A 25,620-nucleotide genomic window follows, 5' to 3' on the forward strand; every position below is an offset into this window, starting at 1 on the left:
TTCAACCGTATTAGAGAGGGGGTGGTCGGCTATGATGACTATTTCGAGTGCAAAGAGGATGCTGTCGGCAAGATCGGTTTCTCCTCTTATCAGAAATGCACTGCCGCCATCCGAATGCTTGCATACGGAGTGCCTGGTGATCTCATTGACGAGTACGTCCGTATGAGTGAGTCTACATGCCTAGAGTCCCTGTATAAGTTCTGCAAGGTGTTATTGCTGGGTTTGGCCCTGAGTACTTGAGAGAGCCGACGGCTGAAGATACAGCCCGTTTGTTGGCGATGAATGCCAGAAGGGGCTTCCCAGGGATGCTTGGCAGCATAGACTGCATGCACTAGGTGTGGAAGAACTATCCTTCTGCTTGGCAAGGGCAGTATAAGGGACATGTCAGGGCTTGCACTCTCATATTAGAGGCCGTGGCGTCTCAAGATCTCTAAATCTGGCACTCTTTCTTTGGCATGGCTGGATCACACAATGATATCAACGTGCTTCAACGCTCGTCGGTGTTTGCTAGGCTTGCCGAAGGTGTTGGGGAACGTAGTAATTTCAAAAATTTCCTACGCACACGCAAGATCATGGTGATGCATAGCAACGAGAGGGGAGAGTGTTGTCCATGTACCCTCGTAGACCGATAGCGGAAGCGTTAACACTACGCGGTTGATGTAGTCGTACGTCTTCATGATCCGACCGATCAAGTACCGAACGTACGGCACCTCCGAGTTCAGCACACGTTCAACTCGATGACGTCCCTCGAACTCCGATCCAGCCGAGTGTTGAGGGAGAGTTTCGTCAGCACGACGGCATGGTGATGATGATGATGTTCTACCGACGCAGGGCTTCGCCTAAGTACCGCTACGATATTATCGAGGTGTAATATGGTGGAGGGGGCACCGCACACGGCTAAGAGATCAATAGATCAATTGTTGTGTCTATGGGGTGCCCCCTTGCCCCTGTATATAAAGGAGCAAGGGGGGAGGCGGCCGGCCTAGGAGGAGGGCGCGCCAAGGGGGGAGTCCTACTCCCACCGGGAGTAGGACTCCTCCTTTCCTTGTTGGAGTAGGAAAAGGGAAGGGAGAAGGAGAAAGAAGGAAGGGGGCGCCCCCCCTCCCTAGTCCAATTCGGACTAGTCCATGGGGAGGGGTGCGGCCACCCTTTGGGGCCTTTCTCTCCTTTCCCGTATGGCCCATTAAGGCCCAATACAAATTCCCGTAACTCTCCGGTACTCCGAAAAATACCCGAATCACTCGGAACCTTTCCGATGTCCGAATATAGTCGTCCAATATATTGATCTTTACGTCTCGGCCATTTCGAGACTCCTCGTCATGTCCCCGATCTCATCAGGGACTCCGAACTCCTTCGGTACATCAAAATATATAAACTCATAATATAACTGTCATCGTAACGTTAAGCGTGCGGACCCTACGGGTTCGAGAACTATGTAGACATGACCGAGGCACCTCTCCGGTCAATAACCAATAGCGGAACCTGGATGCTCATATTGGCTCCCACATATTCTACGAAGATCTTTATCGGTCAAACCGCATAACAACATACGTTGTTCCCTTTGTCATCGGTATGTTACTTGCCCGAGATTCGATCGTCGGTATCTCAATACCTAGTTCAATCTCGTTACCGGCAAGTCTCTTTACTCGTTCCGTAATACATCATCCCGCAACTAACTCATTAGTTACAATGCTTGCAAGGCTTATAGTGATGTGCATTACCGAGTGGGCCCAGAGATACCTCTCCGACAATCGGAGTGACAAATCCTAATCTCGAAATACGCCAACCCAACAAGTACCTTTGGAGACACCTGTAGAGCACCTTTATAATCACCCAGTTACGTTGTGACGTTTGGTAGCACACAAAGTGTTCCTCCGGTAAACGGGAGTTGCATAATCTCATAGTCATAGGAACATGTATAAGTCATGAAGAAAGCAACAGCAACATACTAAACGATCGAGTGCTAAGCTAACGGAATGGGTCAAGTCAATCACATCATTCTCCTAATGATGTGATCTCGTTAATCAAATGACAACCCATGTCAATGGCTAGGAAATTTAACCATCTTTGATCAACGAGCTAGTCAAGTAGAGGCATACTAGTGACACTCTGTTTGTCTATGTATTCACACATGTATTATGTTTCCGGTTAATACAATTCTAGCATGAATAATAAACATTTATCATGATATAAGGAAATAAATAATAACTTTATTATTGCCTCTAGGGCATATTTCCTTCAGAAGGCAACAGCCCACTGGTGAAGTTTACTGTCAACGGACACAACTACGACAAAGGATACTACCTGGGTGATGGTATCTATCCTCAGTGGACCACTATTGTCAAGACAATACCCAACCCTATCGGAGAGAAGAGGAAAAGATTTGCCCAGGAGCAAGAGGGTGCCAGGAAGGATGTCGAGCGTGCCTTTGGTGTTTTGCAATCTCGATGGCGCATCGTTCGGTATCCTGCTAATATCTGGAGCACGCAAAAACTGTGGGAGGTGATGACTGCTTGTGTGATCGTGCACAATATGATCGTAGAAGACAAGTGCCCGGAACATCTGTACGATCAAGGGTTTCAGTTTCAGGGTGAGAATGTTGTGCCTGAGCATGGAGTAGCGGCAACATTTGAACAGTTCACCCAATTTCATGAAGACGTGCGTGATTGGGAAACTCACGTGTAGCTACAGAATGATTTGATTGAGCATATGTGGGCTCATGTTGGCAACCAATAGATGTATCTTCTTTTATGCGTTTGCAAAACTATGTGAAACATTTTTATTTGTATCCGGCTTGTAAAACTATAATATTTTTATTCGGTAAAACTATGTTATTTGACAATATGTTTGAATGCAAATCAATGTAAATATTGGGCGGCCAGCCGGCCAAGCCGGCACATATGGGTCGGCGCGTTGGGCGCGCTGCCGACCCAAATCTAAAAGAGAGCGGACGCAGGGCGGGCGGCTGACCCAAACGGACAAAAAGCGGACGAAATCGCCGTCCGTTTGAGTCGGCCCGTTGAAGTTGCTCTAAACAAAAGGGAAAAAATGTGTGATGGCAGGCATGACGAGAGCATGTCATAACTGGGCCGGCCTACTACCGGCTAGCTGCAGGTGATGCTCGCGTACAGCTCGCTTCGAGCGGCGCATAGCCGCACCCGGTACCGGTAGCTCCTACCCGCCGCTCTCTGCGGCAGGTTGTCGCTCGCACGCACAGGGGGTCTACACCTGGGCCGGCTCGATTGAGAACTGTAGCTTGAAAATAAAGGCCTGATCAAGAACTGTAGCACAAAATAAAAGCACCGAGCGGGTATCGAACCGAGGATCTCATACTAGCGTCAATACGCTACTATGAGTGGACCTAGCAAGCTTTAATGCTCAGAATACAGCACAAACCTTTAAGAACGAACTACTGAGCGCAAATCCAATTTTTTTTTTCGAAATTTCAAACGCATTTTTTGAAAGAAAAAAAAGCCTGAATGTTTTGTGAAACGCAACTACTTTTGAATAACGTGAACAATTTTTTTCAAAAACTGCCACATTCTTGAAAATCATGAACAATATTTTGATATGTGAACAATTTTGTAATCCCAGAACAAAATTTGTAAAGGTAAAAAATTATGAAACCGTGAACATTTCTGAAATGTGAATAAATATTTAAACCGCACATTTTTCGAATTATGAACAAATTTTGAAACATGAACAAATACCAAATTCGCAACCAGAAATTGTGAAATATTTTTTGAACTATGAACAAATTTTGAAACCATAAACATTTTTTGAATTGTGAACAAATTTTAACACACGAATAAATTTCAAATTCGTGAACAAAATTATAGAACGGCAAGTATTTTTTAAATCTGCGAACAAATTTTGAAACTGCGAACATTTTTCTAATTGTGAACAAATTTGGAAACATGAACAAATTTCAAATTCGTAAACAAAATTATAATGTTGTGAACATTTTTCGAATTCTGAACAAATTTTGAAACTGCAGTTTTTTTTCTAATTGTGAACAAATTTTAGAACATGAATAAATTTCAAATTCGTGAACAAAATTATAAAATGGTGAACATTTTTCAAATCTGAGAATAAATTTTGAAAAGTGTGAACATTTTTGAATTGTGAACAAATTTTGGAACACGAACAAATTTCAAATTCATGAACAAAATTGTAAAATTATGAACATTTTTCGTTAAACCGTGAACATTATGAAAATAGAAACAAATGAAAAAAACAGAAAAAGGAAAAAATAAAGAAAAAGAAAAAAATAGAAAATAGAAAAAAACAGAAAAAAGAAAAAACCAATTCAAAGAACCTTCTAGAAGTTTCCCGAAACCGGAAGCGTTGGAACGGTTAAACGGGCTGGCCCGTTGCGTCGCTGCTCGGTCGCTCGCCTTTGCGAAGCGTCGGCAGTTTGACGCAGCAAGCGGTAAATAGGATTTTTCCCCAGTACCAGCGTCAGCACACGCTTTACGTCTCCGTACCACACCGGCCCATTAGGCTGGTCATAGTGGGGAGTATAATAGTAATGTATGATACTTCATCTATGGTGTATAGTATCATAAATTAATATCATATGTGATCTTATTTATTGCCATGCAAGACACATGGTAACATAACATTAATTATGATACAGTATCTACCTATGTTCTTAGAACCCTCTCTCTTTTCTTTAATTATTTGCGACATAAATATGTTTGTGAGTCCCAAATGCATGATACTGCTTATATTATCCCCACCATGGCCAGCCTTAGTCACCTGCTCGCGTTGCACTGCCAGTGCCTAATAACTAGTACTAGCACACGTTGTGATAAAGAAACTTGTACCAACACACACGCACGCACGCACGCACGCACGCACGCACGCACGCACCATTAAGAAAAAAAGGTAAAAATCTAATCAAGTATTGCAAGAACAGAAATGTTCGCGTATACAATCAGACCATTTTTATAAGTACATCATTAATATTTTTCTAAATAAATGATTTTTAAAAAGTACATGTTTAACCTTTTTTGAAATATTCACAATGAACAGTTTTTAAAATACATGTTGAACAATTTCTCAAAACATGATAAACATTCCTCAACAACAAAATGAACATTTTGTAAAAGTATGTGATTAAAATTTTCAATATGCACGACACACATTTTTGAAAAACACTATGAATTTTTTAATACATGTGATAAAAGAACTGAAATAACTAAAAAGGAAAATAAAAAACATTTTGCTGCAAATCAATAACATTTATTACAATATGCGTAAACATTTTTGTTGCAACACATGAACAATGTTTTCAGAAGAAAACACTTTTGAAAATACATGAAGTTTTTGTTATGCGTGTGGACAAATTATTTTTGCAATACATGAACATTTATTACAGTATGCGCGCACATTTTTGTTGCAACACATGAACAATTTTTTCACAAGGGAACATTTTTTAAAATGCATGAGCGGTGAGAACAGTTTTTAGCAGAAGTTGAATAATACGTAACCGATTTGAGAACAATTTCTAGTATTTTAGAGAGAAAAAATTACATGTTCCAAAAAACCTAGTTGGGATCCTTCATCTCGATCTTCCTGGCGGTCCATGATTCAATTGCCCTTGGATTGGATTTCAAACATGCCACGACTTTTGGCCCGCGAGGTCATCTTGTTCCTCCTCCGTGCGCCCCATGGAGGCGCTCCGGTCACTTCACCGGAGGATGTTTTGCCCTTGTGAAGGCGTCGACAAGGTCCTTCAACATGAAGTTCTCATGAATACTTCATGCAAAAAAGAAATTGCATTGAATACTCTTTTTTAGTTGAATGTATACTTTTCTTCTTGATAAGGACATATTGAGCATTAGGAGATCTCCAATGCCATATGCTTTGACATGCGTCAGGATCAATTTTTGATCGATTTCCCAGCTAATTAGCGGCTGGGCTGTGCCAATCGTGGCATCAACGCAAAGGCTGGCATCCGACGCTTGGCCCTTTTCTTCGCTGCACCAAGCACCCCTGGTTGCTTCTATACCTAATGATAAAGAACTGCGCATTTCTCCGATTTTTTGATCTATCTGGAAGTTGATATTAATTACCCACCAGACCACCCATAAGTGACGAAAATAACCCTTTGTTTCGTAGGTTTCATTGCACTCAACGTTTGGCCTCAAAAAAGAAATAGCAGAACAAGGACTTGAACCATGACCGCGTTGAAAGAGCCTGCATGCATGAAGTCATCTAGCCAACTTTGCTTGAGAAATAAAGGGAGGCACTCTTTTATTGGTTAAGTCAGTTTAAAAAAAACTTAGAAGCCACGTATCGATGTTGTAAATCTGTCGCTCGCGTTGGGACTTCCGTGCGCAACTCCCGTCCCGTCCGCGCCGCGCATGCACTCCTCGGCCTTTTCCTACACTACGTAGCAGCTCTGCTGGGCCTTTTTTGGGTGTCATCGAACTGGGCCACGCTGGGCCAAAACGAAAAAAATTGCTAGCGTGCAGGATCCAGTGAGTTCAACTAGCTTTTTATTGTGATAAAAGACATGCTTCACTTATTAATCAATAGCCCCACCTCGCTGTTTTACCTCGGATCTCACCAATTTATATATGTCCGTCGATAGACAATCAACAAGCCCTTTCAAAGGAAAGGAAAGAATTAAGATAAACAGGGTGATGTGTGGAACATATATGGTTGACTGACTCTAATTTAAGCGGGGTTATGGGGGAAAATATTTTGAGTAATGCTACATCCACGTAAAGAATTTTACGTGTTTTGCGTAACTTGCCACATGGACAATTCTGATTTGAGAAGGGGGCCCACCTGAAAATGGGGGGGGGGGGGCAGAGAGAGTTATTCGCAAATGCCTACTTTGCTCGACCAGTTGTTGTCCGTCACCACGCACGACGAGAACTTGGTCGGAATCAAAATCAAAATCTAAAAGTCCCTGTTGCGCCTGACATAATTTTTTTTCAAATTTTGAAGGACTTATTTTTTTCCATTGGAACACACGGCCTCTTTTCCTATGAGAGTTAGTGCCTGACATGGGAGCTAGGGCGTTTAAACATTTTCTATTCATGATATTTATTTATTTCCTTTTATAAAGCGCCTCCTGAAGAGTCTAGCATTGGACATGCCCTTAGATATGCGGGCCAAGGCGTTGTAGTTGTCCTTTTTTATCATCAAATCTTTAGTCCTCAAACAATGGCCATATCATTTACAATTTGAGCCAAAATAAAGTTGGGTGCATTATAGTCCCAAGATTCAGATAAGCTAACTCTAAAGCAATGTTTTGCTAGACTATCAACAACTAGATTTGCTTCCCTACATAAATGAACATAATCAGCGCTTGAAAACTCAAACGATAGGAGAGTAGCATTTGTAATGATTAGCGTGTCCGGACCCATATATCCCCCCGGATTCGGAATTGCATCCAAGGCACTCCTACTGTCTGATTTGATGACAACTTTAGTGCAACTGATGTTAGCCGCTAGGATTAGTCCGTTGCGAATGGCGTTGATCTCTGCTGAGACCACAGTTGATACTGAAGGAAATATGCCCTAGAGGCAATAATAAAATTATTATTTATTTCCTTATTTCATGATAAATGTTTATTATTCATGCTAGAATTGTATTAACCGGAAACATGATACGTGTGTGAATACATAGACAAACAGAGTGTCACTAGTATGCCTCTACTTGACTAGCTCGTTGATCAAAGATGATTATGTTTCCTAGCCATGGACAAAGAGTTGTTTGATTAACGGGATCACATCATTAGGATTATGATGTGATTGACTTGACCCATTCCGTTAGCTTAGCACTTGATCGTTTAGTATGTTGTTATTGCTTTCTTCATGACTTATACATGTTCCTATGACTATGAGATTATGCAACTCCCGTTTACCGGAGGAACACTTTGTGTGCTACCAAACGTCACAACGTAACTGGGTGATTATAAAGGTGCTCTACAGGTGTCTCCGAAGGTACTTGTCGGGTTGGCGTATTTCGAGATTAGGATTTGTCACTCCGATTGTCGGAGAGGTATCTCTAGGCCCACTCGGTAATGCACATCACTTAAGCCTTGCAAGCATTGCAACTAATGAGTTAGTTGCAGGATGATGTATTACGGAACGAGTAAAGAGACTTGCCGGTAACGAGATTGAACTAGGTATTGAGATACCGACGATCGAATCTCGGGCAAGTAACATACCGATGACAAAGGGAACAACGTATGTTGTTATGCGGTCTGACCGATAAAGATCTTCGTAGAATATGTGGGAGCCAATATGAGCATCCAGGTTCCGCTATTGGTTATTGACCGGAGACGTGTCTCGGTCATGTCTACATAGTTCTCGAACCCGTAGGGTCCGCACGCTTAACGTTTCGATGACAATTATATTATGAGTTTATATGTTTTGATGTACCGAAGATTGTTCGGAGTCCCGAATGTGATCACAGACATGATGAGGAGTCTTGAAATGGTCGAGACATGAAGGTTGATATATTGTAAGCCTATATTTGGATATCGAAAGTGTTCCGGGTGAAATCGGGATTTTACCGGAGTACTGGAGGGGTTACCGGAACCCCCCCGGGGGGGGGGGGGTTAATGGGCCATAGTGGGCCTTAGTGGAGAAGAGGAGAGGCGGCCAGGGCCAGGGCCGCGCGCCCCTCCCCCTAGTCCGAATAGGACAAGGAGAGGGGGGCGGCGCCCCCTTTCCTTCTTCTCCTCCACCTCTTTCCCCCTCTTCTCCTAATCCAACAGGGAAAAGGGAGGGAGTCCTACTCCCGGTGGGAGTAGGACTCCTCCTGGCGCGCCCCCTCCTGGCCGGCCGCACCTCCCCCCTTGCTCCTTTATATACGGGGGCAGGGGGGCACCCCAGACACACAACAATTGATCGTTTGATCTTTTAGCCGTGTGCGGTGCCCCCCCTCCATCATAGTCCACCTCGATAATACTGTAGCGGTGCTTAGGCGAAGCCCTGCGTCGGTAGAACATCATCATCGTCACCACGCCGTCGTGCTGACGAAACTCTCCCTCAACACTCGGCTGGACCGGAGTTCGAGGGACGTCATCGGGCTGAACGTGTGCTGAACTCGGAGGTGCCGTGCGTTCGGTACTTGATCGGTCGGATCGTGAAGACGTACGACTACATCAACCGCGTTGTGCTAACGCTTCCGCTTTCGGTCGACGAGGGTACGTGGACATACTCTCCCCTCTCGTTGCTATGCATCACCATGATCTTGCGTGTGCGTAGGAAATTTTTGGAATCACTACGTTCCCCAATAGATACATGAGGTAAGGTCTGTGTTGCCGCTGCCATGAAGTTACCGTGATCGTCCCTAGCCGTAGCAGCACATGCTCCTGCCAATGTTTCTGCATAAATGACGCGCCAACGTTGATTTTAACATACCCTGCATTTGGTTTCTTCCACATATGCTCAAATTTTCTATCAATAGACTGGTCTGGTGTGTATAGCTCTAAATAAAAATTATAGCTAGAACTCAGATGGTTATCATTGTTCTCTCTGGGTTCTTCTGGACGGTTTCACCTTTTGCTCCTTGGTGTCTTTGCCATCAAATATACCACATAGCTACAAGAATCAACTCCACTACCGGTAGTTCATGCACCACCGAACGTAGCCAGAGAAGAGCTTCCAGGTTGATAGAGCCCGAGTGGTCCTAGGCCACTGCATGATGGATTGCATCGACTAGATTTAGTTCAGTCAATACCCTCGTTCGCTCGAGCACAAGTCAATATACAATGTTGGATATCCTCCAATCCAGTCTTACACAATTGGCATTGAGGTATAACAAAGATGTGTCGTTCAGCTAAGACAGCCAGACATGGTAACACACCCTTCAAAACCTTCCATCCAAAGTGTTTTTATTTTCCAAGAATCCTTAGCTGCCACAAATCTTTTCAAACTGGATTTATACGAGACATATCAGGACTATCTGCTCTAGAAAAGTGGTGTCTCAATTGATGGTTGAACGTCAAGACTATAATAACAAAGATTATATAACTAGTCTTCTATGCAACAAAACGTGAGGTTTCCAAGATGATGACGGGCGAGAGAGATATAGGCGTATTTAGAGGTAAAAGCACCCCAGATACCCCAACTTGCATGAAATGTGATGATTTAGTCCCAAACTTGCAAAATGCAACCCCATCATGCCTCAACTTGCATTGGATGTGATGATTGAGTCCCCGGCCTATCACAGCATGACAAGTGGCAGCCAGCTGGTCGGACAGGTCGTTGCCCGCACTTTTGCAAAAAACACCCTGCCATTTTTCATAATCAACCCGCAGTACATTCCACCTTAATTAAATCTGCCTCCAACATGATCATGCACACCGTGCAGCGCGTCCGGTTCGCCGAGGGCGGCCCGGATGACGAGGTAAGCATAGGGTGCTCCAGTGGTGGCGTCGGCGGCAGCGCGGAAGAAGAAGAATTGTGGGTGAGCGTCGACGGGAAGCGCGCGGTGCAGGCGCGTTGGCCGCGGCTGAACTTCAGGGGGAACCAGACCATGTTCGTGGACGGAGCGCCGGTGGACGTCATGCGGGACCTGCACGGCTGGTGGTTCCGGGAGCCTCCGTACGGCAGCGCCATGGTCATGCTCCGGGCGCGCAGCGCGCTGCAGAGCCGGCTGTGGCTAGAGGAGGAGGAGGTCGCCACCGCCGTGCCGGGGTTCTCGCTCGTCCTCCAGGCCTTCCAGTCCCGCACTGATGGGCTATCATTTGCCCCTGCCCATTGATCATACATGTAGCTACTCTATTCAAATGAGAAGATGGCGAACTTCATCGAATTAAGCAAACTGCTTGTTTCACTGAAGTCGAAGGGATAAGTTTACAAGCAACATGATCATGAACATAACAGGTGATATACATTGATGTGAGTGTGTAGTGTATGCAAATATCATCTCCCTTGCTAGTTGATTTTACTCTTCTCCGAATCATAACTTGTGATGTGTGCAAGTACAGAACAACAACAAAAAAGTGTGCAATAGTTTGGATCCTTCTGTGTTGAATGGTGAAATCATACTTTAGATCCTTCTGTGTTGAAAGATGAAATCTTACTTTGGATCCTTCTGTGTTGAATGATGAGGTGGTGTAGATATGGGGGCAATAGTTTCTGCTTGTTGCCACTTACCTTCACTACTGACTGTTCTTATGTAAATACACCAACAACAGTGGTACAGTTACAAGTGATTGTTGCAGCATAAATAATCTATCAACAGGTAATAGTAGATGTAAGTCTACTAACGCTGAGGGGTATTACTGTTTGATGGCCATTGACATTCACATGTTATCCTGGTGAGACCAGTCATGATATTTTAGTTACCAAAAGAAAAGAAAAAATGGATACATGATGCTTCACTAGACATACACTGTCTTCCCAGTCCCAAGTAGATGCAAACAGTTGATGTTCGTCTGAGTACTCGAGTGTGATAAACAGTCAACTGCTTGAGTGTGATCAACAAATAATGTGGTGCTTTAAGAAAAAACCTGAATGAATTCTCATATTTACATCAACTCTCTGTAAAACTAACATATAACAACCATCCTTGCACACATGAAAATGTTTCTGATTCTACAGGTCTGCTAAGACTGCAGGAGAAAACGTCAGCACAAAAAGAGGTAGATTCAACATCAAAATAGTAGTGAGTAGTTGATTTCCAAATACCTGGTAAAATAAGTCAGTGTCACATTTTCTCCATTTGGCTCGTGTTTTTTTGTCCATATACGAATGGTAATTCAGTTTAGTAGCATTTTCTAGCGCATGATTCTCTGTTCTGTCATTGTCATAGTTATCTCCAAAAGGATCAAAATCATCAGTATCTCCAAAATGGGAGCTGCTGTGAAAAGACATCAACAAATAACAGGACAGGGGAAAGTCAGCGAAATCATGATTAAAGCAGCATACCAACTCATCAAATTTAAGCATACAAATTTAGATGCCGAAACAAACAACTGCAGCAGCAACGCCAAGTTCTGATACCCTATCTGAAAAAGTGAAGTATCTACATGATAAAATAGAAAGCTTGAAATCAAACTGTAGCATTGTTGTCAATGACTGGTTATTTTACTACGGTTTAGGTAAAAATATCCAAACATAAAATGTGGAATGTCAGTTAAACATGATACAGAGAAAATATCCATAAATAATATTTTAAGTGGGAAAAAAGCCTACCTTTGATTAGAGGATCATGGTCCTGACGGTGTTTTACTCTAGGAAAGGCCAAAAAAAATCATGAGCAACAACATAATACTCTAATAAAAAAGGTAGACCCAACAAACTTGTCTCAACACAACTCACCTGAATACGCTCTCTGGCCTCTTGTAACAACCTGAGATGCGTCACACTTAGCTTCATGCGATATTTTTTTTTGAAAAGGAGGTCATCCCCCGGCCTCTGCATCGGAGAGATGCATACGGTTTGCAGTAACGTTTGCACTTCTAAAACTACAAAGGCCAAAAATGCAAGGTCAACTACTCATATCATGTTAAATGGATGCTTTGTTATTTGGGTACCGTTGCTATTTTAGCTAGATACCTTTTGCTCCCTTTTGATGAATTCTGTGAGTAAGCTTCTTCTCACGTTGTTCTGTCATTGTATCTTTCAAACAGATTTCAGACAGTGTGTTTTTTCTCAGGATTTCAGACAGATTTAATGCAGGTGCCATGTACTGCGGGTTAATTACATAAAACAACAGGGTGTTTCTTGCAAAAGTGCAGGCAACGACCAGTCCGGCCACCTGGCTGCCATTTGTCGTGCTGTGATAGGCCTAGGACCAAATCGTCACATCCAGTGCAAGTTGGGGGTATTTATCCAAGGGTCTCAAATCAAAGGACATCTAGCTTTTTTTCGAGAGTACGCCAATAGCGTACCATATTTTTATAGAAGGCAGAGAGTATAATTACAAGAAGCCAACCACCAATGCGAACATTATAGGTCGGCACCCACGCAACACCAGTAACCACTAGACTACTCTCTCACGAAAGGATCTAATCCTCCAGCTCCAATGCCTGCAAGCTTCCATTCTTTGATCTCGGCCAACACAATGTGAACTAACTCTGGTGGGGTTCTTTGCTGGTGAATTCTGTTGAAAACTCTCGCGTTTCTTTGTTTCCACAACGCCCAGGCAGTATGTAACGGCCCAGATCCGATGCGCCAGGTGTCTTCCAGTTATTCGTCGTTGTTGCCATGTCATTTGCTTGCGTGTTGCATTTTGCCATGTCATCATCTGCATTTCATCTGCATGTCTTTCAAAACTTGCGTCCGTTCGGGTTCCCCCGGTTCTCTCCGTTGTCCGTTCTGAGCCCAACCACACTCGCACGCGCCCGCGGCACCTCCGAAATATTATTTTATAAGTGGCATAAAAATGTTCTCGGAATGGGTTGAAAATTGGCGTGCGGTCTTATTATAGTGTAGGTAGGCCGCCTGCCAAATTTCATCGCATTCGGAGTCCGTTTGATAGCCCAACCGTCATCCGTAGCGGCACCGTTGCCGGTTTAATCGTCGGACGTTTCGGTCTCCGAAACTGCCGCTGGGTTGCCCTTCTCTTCTCTCCCCATTGCCCGAGGCCTTCTACACAGCCCAAGTCCAGCCCATTAAACCCCCCTCCGACCGAAACCGTTCGATTGCGATCCGAGGGCTCCGAAACCCTCCTAACCCTAGCCTCTTCCATATATATACACCCCATGCCAAATTTGGCTAACCCTACCCTTCCCCTACCTCCCAGCCGCAGCAAATCCCTCTCCTTCCTCGGATCTGGCGCCGCCACCCGCGCCCGCCACTTGTCGCCACCAGAAACCGCCGCCACATCGCCCAGGCCAATCCCCAACCTCCACGTCGCCACCTGCGCGCTGCCGGACCAACCGGAAGCCGCCACGCGTCCTCCCCGCCGCCGAGGCCCGCAACCGGCCCGCCCCGGGCCGCATCTGGGCCCGGCGCGCCCGCTCCCCTGCAGCCGCGCCCCGATCCAGCGCCTCGCCCTGCGCCTCCCTCCGCGCCGTCCAGCTCCTTGCCGCCCGTCTCCGGCGACCGGGCCCCGCCGCCGGCTGGCTCCGCCGTCACCGTCCCTCAGGCAAGTCGCCGTCGCCCCTTCCCCTTTCTCCTCCTTCTCTCCATCTCGCTGCCTCACTTTCTCTCTCCCGCAGGAGGTCCTCGCCGCCGGCCTTCCCCGCCTGCCAGACCCCGCCGCCGCCGGGAATGGGCTCCCGACGCCCGGATCCGGCCTCCCCTCGCCGGATCTGTCCTCCTCCGTCGCCTCCGCCGAGCTCCGTCGCTGGCGCTGCCATGGCCGATCGGGAGGAGCCCCGATCCGCCGGCGCGTTGACCGCGCGTGGTCTCCGCGTGGGCCCCGTGTCTGGCGCAGCCCCGGCCTTCCCGCGGCCCAGGCCCAGCTCCGGCCCAAGTCTCGCCGGCCTGCTGCGTCCTCTCCAAGCTGGGCCAAAGCCCATGGTGAGCGAGCCCGCCTAAACCCCGCCCTGTGCGCGAGATAACTATATGACGCTCATCCTGTTTTTTGAAAAACGACCAAGTCCCTGGAAAATTGCATTATGTTGCTCTGTTTATCATGCCATAACTCTCTGTCCGTACATCCGTTTTGCATATATGATATGTCAAAATGTTCATTGCGAGATGCTCTTCATTTTGTTCCATTGTGACATGCTTGTTTGAGATGATCTTGATGCCCTAATCATCGTTGCAAGAGTGCTATATGATATTAACTGCTGTCTGTTATCATAACTTGGTGATTTGTCTTTTTCATTGCATTTTGTGTGTGCATCCTATGAGCATGAGCTCTACATGTGTTTTGGACTACTTCATACCATCTTTATAGGGGTGCTTGTCTTGTATTTTTAGGATCTGTGTGGTGATTAGCACAAGCATGCAAAGTAGCCTCCATGATGTTGCTGATTTCTGTGACTTAGTGATTTCTGCTAAGTCTGAGTCTGTTATGTTGTGATGCCATGTAAACCTGCTGCTACAAGTCATTCTATGCATGATCTGGAGATGTTCACTAAGGGTGTTTTGTTATACATGTTATGCTCTATCCATGCATGCCCTTTTTTGCATTTATGGCCTGCTGTAGCTTGTTGTTAGCTTGCTCTACTTTTGCTATAAAATATTCCTGGCAGATTGTTTACATGTTAATCAATTTTGCCATGGTTGTTACTAGTGACCCATGTACCTTATGACTATGCTATTGCCATTCTTAGCTTCATATTTATGCCATATTACTGTTGGCTACCTTGTCATGCCATGTATTGCTCTGTGGTGAGTGGTTCAAGCTCACCAACATACCTACTTATCGTTGTTTCTGCCATGTCCTGTTATTTTCACTAAGTCTGAATCTGTCATATAACTTGCTATGTTTACATGGGTGCCATCATATCTTCTGTGCCTTTTTGGCTCGTGATCAGTAAGGGACTTTTGTTCTATGCAATTAGTAGATTCAAGCCATGCCTTTATTTGCTATGATATGTTCCTGTAGCATGTTGTTTGTTAGCTCTAAACTTTGCAACCTGATGTTACTTCTGCCATGTCCAGTATTTTCTGCCAAGTCTGTAAAACTGTTATTATTTGCAATCTTGCCATGTCCTTTTGAGCATGTTCTATTGATTTCTGGAGATAGCTCAGTGTTCATGTTTTGTCATGCTTTACCTGTACATCATGTCCATGCCTTTTGTTTTCATGTTGAGGTGCTGTAGCATATTGTTTTGTTGCTTGGAATATGCCTAGTTGCTGTTTTGGACAGATTATTGTTATATCTTGGTTGGAGTGTATGTGTTGCACCGTTGCTCCGTTTTGAGCATGATCTATATGAAACTTGCTTAGTTTTGCATGTAGTTTCAAGTTACCTTGTTGCATCCTTGTTTTTAGAGTGTTTGCTTGATGATTGAATGCATTTTGCATCAATGCCATGTTTAACTTGTTTTGCTCATATCTTCTAGGCCGTAGCTCCGAATCTAATGAACTTTATATGTAACTTGACTAGAATTTCGTGTAGATCATCTTGGTGCATCTTAACTTTATGTTTAACAACTTGAACATAAGGTTTATTCAGATCTGGACCAATTTCGAAATTTGTATATGAGGACTTACCGGAATTGTTATATGTTGGTTCCGGCCTCATTTAAACTTGCTTTGATGTGTTGATCTTGTATGCATCCTCTCTTGCCGTGTGTAGCTTCATGTAGCCTTGTCATGCATCATACTTGATTGAGCATCGTGCCTTGTTCATGTGTGGTGTGTTTACCATGTTGTGTGCTTCTTCTCGATAGTTCCTGTGTCGTTGCGATCGTGAGGATTCGTTCGTCTTCGTGGCTTCATCTTCTTCATGGACTCGTTCTTCTTCCTAGCGGGATTTCAGGCAAGATGACCGCCACCTTGGATCTCATTACTATCATTGCTATGCTAGCTATTTCGTTCTATTGCTTTGCTGCGCTACCTATCACTTGCTCTTCAAGCCTCCCAAATTGCCATGAACCTCTAACCTTTGTCACCCTTCCTAGCAAACCGTTGTTTGGCTATGTCACCGCTTTGCTCAGCCCCTCTTATAGCGTTGCTAGTTGCAGGTGAAGATGAAGTTTGCTCCATGTTGGTTTATGTTTAAGTTGGGATATCACAATATCTCTTATATTATTAATGCATCTATATTCTTGGTAAAGGGTGGAAGGCTCGGCCTTATGCCTGGTGTTTTGTTCCACTCTTGCCGCCCTAGTTTCCGTCATACCGGTGTTATGTTCCTTGATCTTGCGTCCCTTACGCGGTTGGGTGATTTATGGGACCCCCTTGACAGTTCGCTTTGAATAAAACTCCTCCAGCAAGGCCCAACCTTGGTTTTACATTTGCCTCACCTAGCCTTTTTCCCTTGGGTTTCCGGAGCCCGAGGGTCATCTTTATTTACCCCCCGGGCCAGTGCTCCTCCGAGTGTTGGTCCAAACTAGAGCCCTTTGCAGCGCCACCTCGGGGAAACTTGAGGGCTGGTTTTAGTTATACGGACTGCTCATCCGGTGTGCCCCGAGAACGAGATATGTGCAGCTCCTATCGGGATTTGTCGGCACATTCGGGCGGCTTTGCTGGTCTTGTTTTACCATTGTCGAAATGTCTTGTAGCCGGGATTCCGAGACTGATCGGGTCTTCCCGGGAGAAGGAATATCCTTCGTTGACCGTGAGAGCTTATAATGGGCTAAGTTGGGACACCCCTGCAGGGTTTTATCTTTCGAAAGCCGTGCCCGCGGTTATGTGGCAGATGGGAATTTGTTAATATCCGGTTGTAGAGAACTTGACACTTGACTTAATTAAAACACATCAACCGCGTGTGTAACCGTGATGGTCTCTTTTCGGCGGAGTCCGGGAAGTGAATACGGTTTCTGGGTTATGTTTGACGTAAGTAGGAGTTCAGGATCACTTCTTGATCATTGCTAGCTTCACGACGTTCCGTTGCTTCTCTTCTCGCTCTTATTTGCGTATGTTAGCCACCATACATGCTTAGTCGCTGCTGCAACCTCACCACTTTACCCCTTCCTTACCCATTAAGCTTTGCTAGTCTTGATACCCATGGTAATGGGATTGCTGAGTCCTCGTGGCTCACAGATTACTACAACACCAGTTGCAGGTACAGGTTTTGCGATGATCATGACGCGAGAGCGATGTTGCTTGTTTTGGAGTTCTTCTTCTGCTTCTTCTTCGATCAGGGGATAGGTTCCAGGTCGGCAGCCTGGGCTAGCAGGGTGGATGTCGTTTGAGTTTCTGTTTGTGTTTCATCCGTAGTCGGATGTTGATCTTATGTATGATGTATTGATGTATTATTGCGGCATTTGTATGCCTTGTATGTATCCCCATATGCTATGTAATGTTGATGTAATGATATCCACCTTGCAAAAGCGTGTCAATATGCGATTATATCCTTGGTGGGACCTTCGAGTCTCTTTAGGATATTATCGCATATTGGGCGTGACACAGTAGCTATGATGAAGGAGTCAAATCCACGAAGAACTTTCCTCGAAAATCTTCCTCTTTGCCGCAGCCACCAGTTAGTGAACTTCTCCTCCGTGTTCGGCACCTGCACGTTAACCTGTAGAGCATCGAAGCATCAATGTCAGACCTCTCTGGCATAGGCACAGTGGGCAAGAATGTGGTCCACACAATCAATCTCCTGAAGACAGGTGAAGCAGGAGGAAGGCTCATCTTGGAGACCATGACGCGCGCGTCTATCACTTGTCCACAGCCGATACTGCACCATGAGCCAGGCAAAAATCTTGCAGCGCAAGGGGCCCAACTTTTCCAAATGCATCTTGCGGTGGGGGAAGCTAGGAGCCCTAGGCACAACCGGTTGTAAACAGATTTGGCAGTATAGCAACCGGAAGCGTCCACCAGCCAAATGAACTGATCTGGTGCAGTTGCAATGATCGGGACTGTGGCCACCGCTTGGCAGAGGTTGGCCACCTGCATATGGGCCATGAAGGAGAGGTCGCCCTGAACGTCGTGGATCCACGCATTATCCACAATAGCCTGTTGCACTGTCCTCACGTTCTTCTCTCAGGTCCGAACCATGGCGCTGATCAGCGGAGCAATCTCGCTTATCGTGAATCCATGTATCCATCTATCCTTCCAGAAGTAGACATTTTCACCATTGCCCACCACTATTTTGATCATGCTATTGAATACTAAACTGGCCTCGTTATCTTTCGTCATCCCAATACCTTGCCATGGTCTCTCGCGATCGACGCGCCTCAGCCATTCCCATCTCACTCTCAAAGCTAGTGCTTGTTTCCTGATGTTCTTGATCCCGAGGCCCCCAAAGATCGTCGGGCGGCAAACCGTGTCCCAGGCAACTAGACACTGGCCACCGTTAGACTTTTCTTTTCCGGCCCAGAAGAAAGATCTCAAGCACTTATCAATTTCCTCGAAAACCCAATCTGGTGCATGAAGTACCATTAGCTGATGGATCGGACACGCCGCGAGCACGGACTTCACCAAGACAAGCCGCCCGGGTTTCTGCATGAGGCCGCGTTGCCAAGTTGGTAGCATTTTTTCGTTTGGTCGAGCAACGGTTGCCAATCAGCCCGAGTCAGTTTCCGGATCGCCAAATGGATGCCCGGGTACTTGCATGGGAAGTGTCCCATCTCGCAGTGTAGCAGATCCGTCACACGTTGTCTTTCTTCATCCGTTCCTCTGATAAGCACAACCATGGTCTTGTTGTAGTTAATGCGTAGCCCAGCGGCTTCCCCAAATAGCTCGAGTGCAGTCCGCACAAAGTTCAAATCTTGCACCGAAGGCTTAATGAATAAGACCACATCATCCGCGTAAAGAGAGAGCCTCTGGGTAGGTGATATTCCACGCAAGTTGCTGATGACTCCTAGCTCAGAAGCTTTGGCAAAAAGTCTCGAGAGTGCATCCATGGCCACCACAAATAGCAGCGGAGAGATTGGGTCTCCTTGTCTCAGCCCCTGAGCGTGATAGATGGTGCATCCAGGTACGCCGTTGACTATGACCTTGGTGCTGGAAGTGGCAAGGATTGTGGCTACCCAATGTAGCCAGCGAGGTCCAAAACCTTTTGCTCTCATGACTTCGAAGAGGAAAGGCCAAGAGAGCGAGTCAAACGCGCGAGAGATGTCGAGTTTGAGAAACAGTCCATGCTCCTTGCTTTTGAAAACTTTGCGTGCCACCTGCCGCACTAACAGGTAGTTATCATGGATGTTGCATCGACCTTTGATGAACGCCGACTGGTTAACGCTGACAATCTCAGGCATCCTTGCTCGAGCTCTAGTAGCAAGCACTTTGGTGAATAGCTTGGAGAAGCTGTGAGGTAGACTGATGGGGCGAAAATCTCCAACCGTTTTGGCATCAGCCTTTTTGGGAATGAGCACTATGTGTGCCTTGTTGAGCTTGCCAAATCCCCTGCTATCACCAACATAGAGCTTGAGCATCGCCGCCATGATATCCGGCTTGATCACCGCCCATGCCTTCTGGTAAAATGCGCCAATAAAGTCGTCAGGTCCCGGTGCACGATCCAGGGGGATGTCCTTAATGACCTTCCAAACTTCCTCCTCAGTGAAAATCTCCTCTAGTTGCGTAAGATCAGCAGCTTCCATATCTAGGGCTTCCATATCTAAGGAATGCTCCCTATGATGTGCCACACCCAGCAAACTTTGGAAGGTATCGAAGAAGATCTGTTCCTTCCTCTGCTGGTCCGTTTCAATCACAGACTCATGCTCAATGCACGGGATGAAGTTCTTAGAGCGCCTACCATTTGCTGCCAGCTGAAAAAGTTTGGTGTTGGCATCTCCTTCCCGTAGTCACCTGATTCTAGATCGTTGCCTCTCGATGGTCCTTTCCAACGAGGCTAAACCCAGCAGCGCTAGCTTGAGCGTTCTGCGCAGCCATAGCTCGGCCAAGGATAACCTCCTGAATTCCTACACCTGATCTAGTCTGAAGATTACCCAGTTTGCAACAGACATCAAAACCTTAATGTTCCCAGTACGGCGCTGGCCCCAGGCTTGGAGGTAAACAACCGCATTACGAAACAGAGCATCCAGCCTCTTGAATGGATCAATGATCGTCTCATCGCACACCCAAGCATCCTTGATCGCTTCATCAAAGCCCTCTAACTTTGTCCAATAAAGCTCGAATCTGAATCTCTTCTTAGGGCAAAAATGCATGCTGGTTGTTAGGTGCAAAGGCGCGTGATCGGAGACATTTGAAGAAAGTGCTTGAAGCAACTTGTCCGGGTGACCCAGATCCCAATCAACCGACACAAGAATTCTGTCTATCTTAGTCATAGTCGGTGTATCTCTCTCATTCGACCAAGTGTACATGCGGCCATGCATGTAGAGCTCCTTTAGTTCATGGTCGTCGACAAAACTCCTGAACTTGGACATCATCGCCTTGTTGATGTTGGCATTGTTCTTCTCACACGCGCGCAATATCATGTTAAAATCACCCATAATGAGCCACGGGCCAGGGCAAAGTGATCGCCGATTGGCCAGCTCCTGCAAGAACTGAGTTTTAGGCCCATCACCTTGAGGGGCATACACCGCAGTGATCCACCATGTGGAACCATCCTTAGCATGCACGAGTGCCGTCAGAAAGTTAGTGTCATACTGCACATTGTCCACCGAAAGGATGGTGGTATCCCACGCCAGAAGAATCCCTCCACGAGTTTCCATCGCCGGCAAATACACGAAGGCGTCAAATGACCGGCCTAGGCATCCAATTAACATAAAGTGATCGATTACATCTAATTTAGTCTCCTGAAAGCACACTAGGTTAACTTTCACCGTGGCAACAAAGTCCTTCACCGCCTTTCTCTTGGTCGGGTTGTTTAGGCCGCGCACGTTCCAACTGAGGATTTCGGGGTTGTATTCCATCTAAAGTGTGTCCACCACCAACACCAGCACCGAACGTCCACTGCTTAGACCGCAGCGATTGCTCTGCCCTCTCTACCTTCCAACTCTGCAGCCGACGGCAAGGTCTTGCCAAACAGCACATCAATCACCCGAACGTGTTGCTCTCTGAGCGGGGAGTCGAACAACATCCTGAGCTCTTGAACTGCCTCCTCATCCGGCACCATATCCTCGGGAACTAGACCCAGCATCTTTAGGAGCACATTTTCTGCAGGTTTAGGCTTGGCCGGACCGCTGCTAGCTGTACCGCACTTTGCTGTGCGAGTCGTGCGCTTTGGGGTGAATGGTTCAGCTTCAGGTCGGAGCGTCGACGCCTGAACCTCTTTCAGCAGTGGCGGCGCGAGCTTCTTCACTATGTTGGCACAAAAAGTCTTCAGCCTGTCGAATGCCACTGCATCTTGGCCAGTTAAGCCCTCCGTTGTGCCTCCTCTCTCACTGCTTAACTCTGTAGCCACTATCGCAACCTGCCTGTCCGGCTCCACCGCCTGCTGCACGGACGCAGAAAACTGCTCCTTAGCAACAGTAGCCCCGAGGGGAGGGGACGTGCGCTGTCCATTGTCGCGATCTGCATGGTACCCATCAATCAGTCCCGTCTGTGCATGCGGGCATTCATGCAGCACCCTCTCATTGGGGCAGACCATCCCGCCAGGCCCCACCACATCCGGTGCCAGCAGCTCTCCCACCGAGTCGCCTTGTGCCGCCTTCGTGCAAGTAGCGGCACATGGCTGGACGCCCACGCACCCACTGCCCGCCTCGTTGCGCGCCAAATCAGTAGTGGGGGCAATCATTGGCCCCTCGATCCCCGCAGCCTCAATAGTTTTGTCTGTAGTAGGTGTCTCATTTCCCGTGGCTTCCACCTCTGCCTTGTCACTGATTGGTGACTCGAACTCCTGTTCCCTCACACTAGTAGACGACACGATCACCAAAGCCATCTTGGTCGCCATGTTTGTCCTCTCCACTGCAGTCCTAGAAACCGTCCCCGCCTGTGTTGCAGCGGTTCCGGTTGTAACTGGGACAGGTGGGTCCTCTCTTGTCGCGCTTGTCGCGCTTGTCGCCACTCGCGCACTTTCAGGCACAACAATCATTGCCGAGTTTTCCTGCCTTGTGATTGGGGATTGCAAAACCACGGCCTCCGGGACCAATTGCACCGCCAAGTTACCGCCCAAGGGATTTGAAACTTGCCTCAGGATGGCCTGAGATGCTTCCATGGGCCCCGCCGAAGTGGTCAAACGGTCAAAAGCTGACAGTCTTCTGGTGATCCTGTCCCTGATCGTCACGCGCGAGGCCCCATCCATGACAGGATCAGCATGGCCCATCGGTGGCAACCTCCAATCAGCGCCCGCCGCCCGCGCACCCTGACCGTTAGGGGCACGGCCACCGGCACCGGAGCCACCGGCGGCGAAGCCAGAATCGCCGGCACGGTTGTCGCGCACACCAAATCTCCACGGCAGCCGAGTGCTGCTGTGATCCGGGCCACCAAAATCGTCGTCAGGGATACCACTCTGCCGCTGCCGACGAGCCACCAAGAAACCATGGCTCCCCCGCTTCGCGCAAATCCTTGACAGCATCGAGATGAATCAGCGTCTTATATTGCAGCAACGTAGGAGGCGCCTCCTCTCCAGGCTCTGGCACGGCGAGCCACCGCAGCGTGGGGATTCCCTGGGGGTGAGCTGTCCATGCCGACAGCTTGAACGAGGACAAGTCCGCGCGAGAGGAGGTTTCCGGCGCGACCGAATCCACTTTGCAAGACGAACCCAACGGCTCCTCCACAACTGATATGTCCCAAGCGTGGGGAGGGATGTCCTCAATCTCAAGCCATACCTTGAACCCGAACTGGCGTGCACCGCTTGTGACTGGCGGTTCCACGGCCGGAAAAACAGCCTGTCTCCTTCAAACTCCACTATCGGACATGCAGAAACCCTGTTCCTCAACTCCGCAGAAGCAAAAACTACCAAGAAATCTTCTGGTCGATGACGATGGACGGACACCAGGTCAGGCGGGATGTCCAGCTTGCCGGCTAGCACCTCAAGAACGCGCGCCGCAGGGATCACCCGCCTCGCCCCTTCAACGTACGCCACCATGGCGAACTGGAGGCGGCGCTCAAGATCCTCCACCGCCTGCGAATGACGGACGATGCAGATCTCTGTGGGGTCTTCCTCGACGTTGATGAGTGTTTGCAACCGCGGCGGTGCCAGCGGTGGCCAAACCAGGCACGCATCCTGGCTCGTGCGCTGCTGGGGGGGAGGGGGCGGCGGTGCAACCGGCGGCGCGCCGCGCGACGCCGCGGGGGGCACGGGGCTGGCACGACGAGCCACCTTGGCCACCACGTCGCGCCTCAGCTCATCCATCGAAGACGGGCTACAGGGCCTCTTGCAGTCCTTGGAGCCATGGTCGGGAAGCCCGCAGCGGAAGCAGACGATCTCATTGATGCAGTCGACCCGGAAGTTGCCCTTCTCCAAGCAACGGAAACACTTGTCCCTCATCTCCGGCGACACCGCCGGCCTGCCCGACGCGTGTCCCGGATCTCTGCTCTGCTCACCCATGGCATGGCGCTTCCTCCAAAGCTCCTTCTTTGAGGGGGGCGGATGCACCCATGGCGCCGAAGGCGGCACGGGAACAGGCTGCGTCTCCGCCTCCGCTCGCGGGCCACGGACCTCCGAGCCCTCCGAATCCGAGGAGATCCCCAACCCCGAGACCACCGGTCTCTCACCAGGTGGCCTGAAGGTGGAGGTCACAGATCTCGGGCTCGAGGCCATGGCGTGGGAGCGGCGTGAGAGCGGGCACAGAGGAAGGAGAGGAGAGGTGGCCGCCGCGGTCGGAGTGACCCATGGCGTGAGCGCAGGGCGCGGTGGACGCCGGCACCGGAGTGGCGCTCGGCGGGGGTGGGAGGGGGAGGGGGACCTGCCAAACTCACTAGCTACGCGGCCTCCGGCTGCTCATAAGACAGCAAGGTTCACACAGGATATTTTTACCAGAGTAGTAGGACATCTAGCTTTAGACGGTGAAAATTGTTTCCGGTATTTTTAGAATTTTTTTATATTTTATTAGGATTTTTCTTCGGGCGAAATTTTATTTAAAAAAAACTTCTTCCCGCCCGACTGGGCCGAATGCCCAGCCGAGCATGCCGGCCCGCGTCGCCCGCCGCCTCCCTCTCTGACTCGGGACATGAGTCCCGAGCTTCGCCGTCGCCGCCGTGTCCGGCTCGGACACGTGCCGCCGCGCCCCCTCGCCCAAGGCACCGCCCCCTGGCCCTTTAAATACTGGAGCCCCCCTCTTCTCCTCAACCACCGCCGCCGCCACAGCCCGCCACCTCGCCGAGTCGCCGCAAGCCGCCGCGCCGCCCGCCTCCGCGCCACTCGCCGCTGCTGCTGCCGCTGTTTGCGCGCCACACCACCGCCGTTCTCCGCCGCTCCGCCGCCTCGCCCGCGCCGCCGCCGCCGTTCGCCATCGCCGTCCCACACCGCGACCGCCGTTTTGCCTCGCCGGAGCTGCCGGACCCGTCGCCGTCGTTGACCGGTATAAAACCGTCCCGGTTCGCCGGTATATTTTCGGTTCTTCGGTTTAGATCGATTTATTTTTAGGGTTAGGGTTTTTCTTGGTTTATTTTCGATCTATTCTAAATAGCGAACGCTCTCTGTTTAGTTTGTTTTAATGAACATGTTCGTTCGTTTGGTTCTGTTAGCTAACGTTCGTTCGTTAGGTTTTTCTTTTTATTTTATTTTTTGGCCAGGGACCTATTCATGATTTCTTTTATCACAGATTAGTCCCTGATCTTCAAACCCTTGCAACTTTTTGCTCGTTCGTCCAAATCCAGTGAAACCAATGCCAATATCTTCGTCTTGTTCCCTTCTTTCCAGTTAACCAACTTCAACATGATTTTGACAAGCAGATTTGAATTTGAACTTCTTTTGACCGCAGTTTGAGTTTCATAGCTCCGATTCGATTGATTCTTTTTGCAAATCGAAGCTCTTCTCTTGTACTTTCAGTTTGGATCCTTTCTCTTGAGTTTTACCCTTGCATCTTATGGTTGAGTGCTTATGTATGTTATTTTTTCTTTATGATAGAGTTTCCGGAGTGTGAAGCGTGCTACTACGAGTCACTAGGGTTTTCAAATCGTCAGCAAGGCAAGTAACACTTTGATCATATCCCTTAATACCCAGTTTTTTTATGCATTAGTCTCAATCCTCAAACATTGCATGAGTAGGATCTGTATAACATGT

The 25,620-nt window shown here is 47.8% G+C and overlaps 1 protein-coding gene across 1 annotated transcript; it reads left to right on the plus strand.

Annotated features, from left to right (window-relative positions):
- The first annotated feature begins 10,323 nt into the window (after nt 1-10,323).
- Nucleotides 10,324-10,737, plus strand: LOC109757046 (uncharacterized). Its single transcript, XM_020315864.1, has one exon. It carries the CDS (start codon nt 10,324-10,326, stop codon nt 10,735-10,737), a length of 414 nt encoding a protein of 137 aa, XP_020171453.1.
- The last annotated feature ends 14,883 nt before the right edge of the window (nt 10,738-25,620 follow it).

The sequence above is a fragment of the Aegilops tauschii genome, chromosome 6 (assembly GCF_002575655.3).
Source record: "Aegilops tauschii subsp. strangulata cultivar AL8/78 chromosome 6, Aet v6.0, whole genome shotgun sequence".
In the NCBI taxonomy this organism is placed as follows: Eukaryota; Viridiplantae; Streptophyta; class Magnoliopsida; order Poales; family Poaceae; genus Aegilops; species Aegilops tauschii.

What these genes read in the sequence shown, in the direction of transcription:
- LOC109757046 (XM_020315864.1), top strand. Translation starts at nt 10,324, where the DNA reads ATGATCATGCACACCGTGCAGCGCGTCCGGTTCGCCGAGGGCGGCCCG.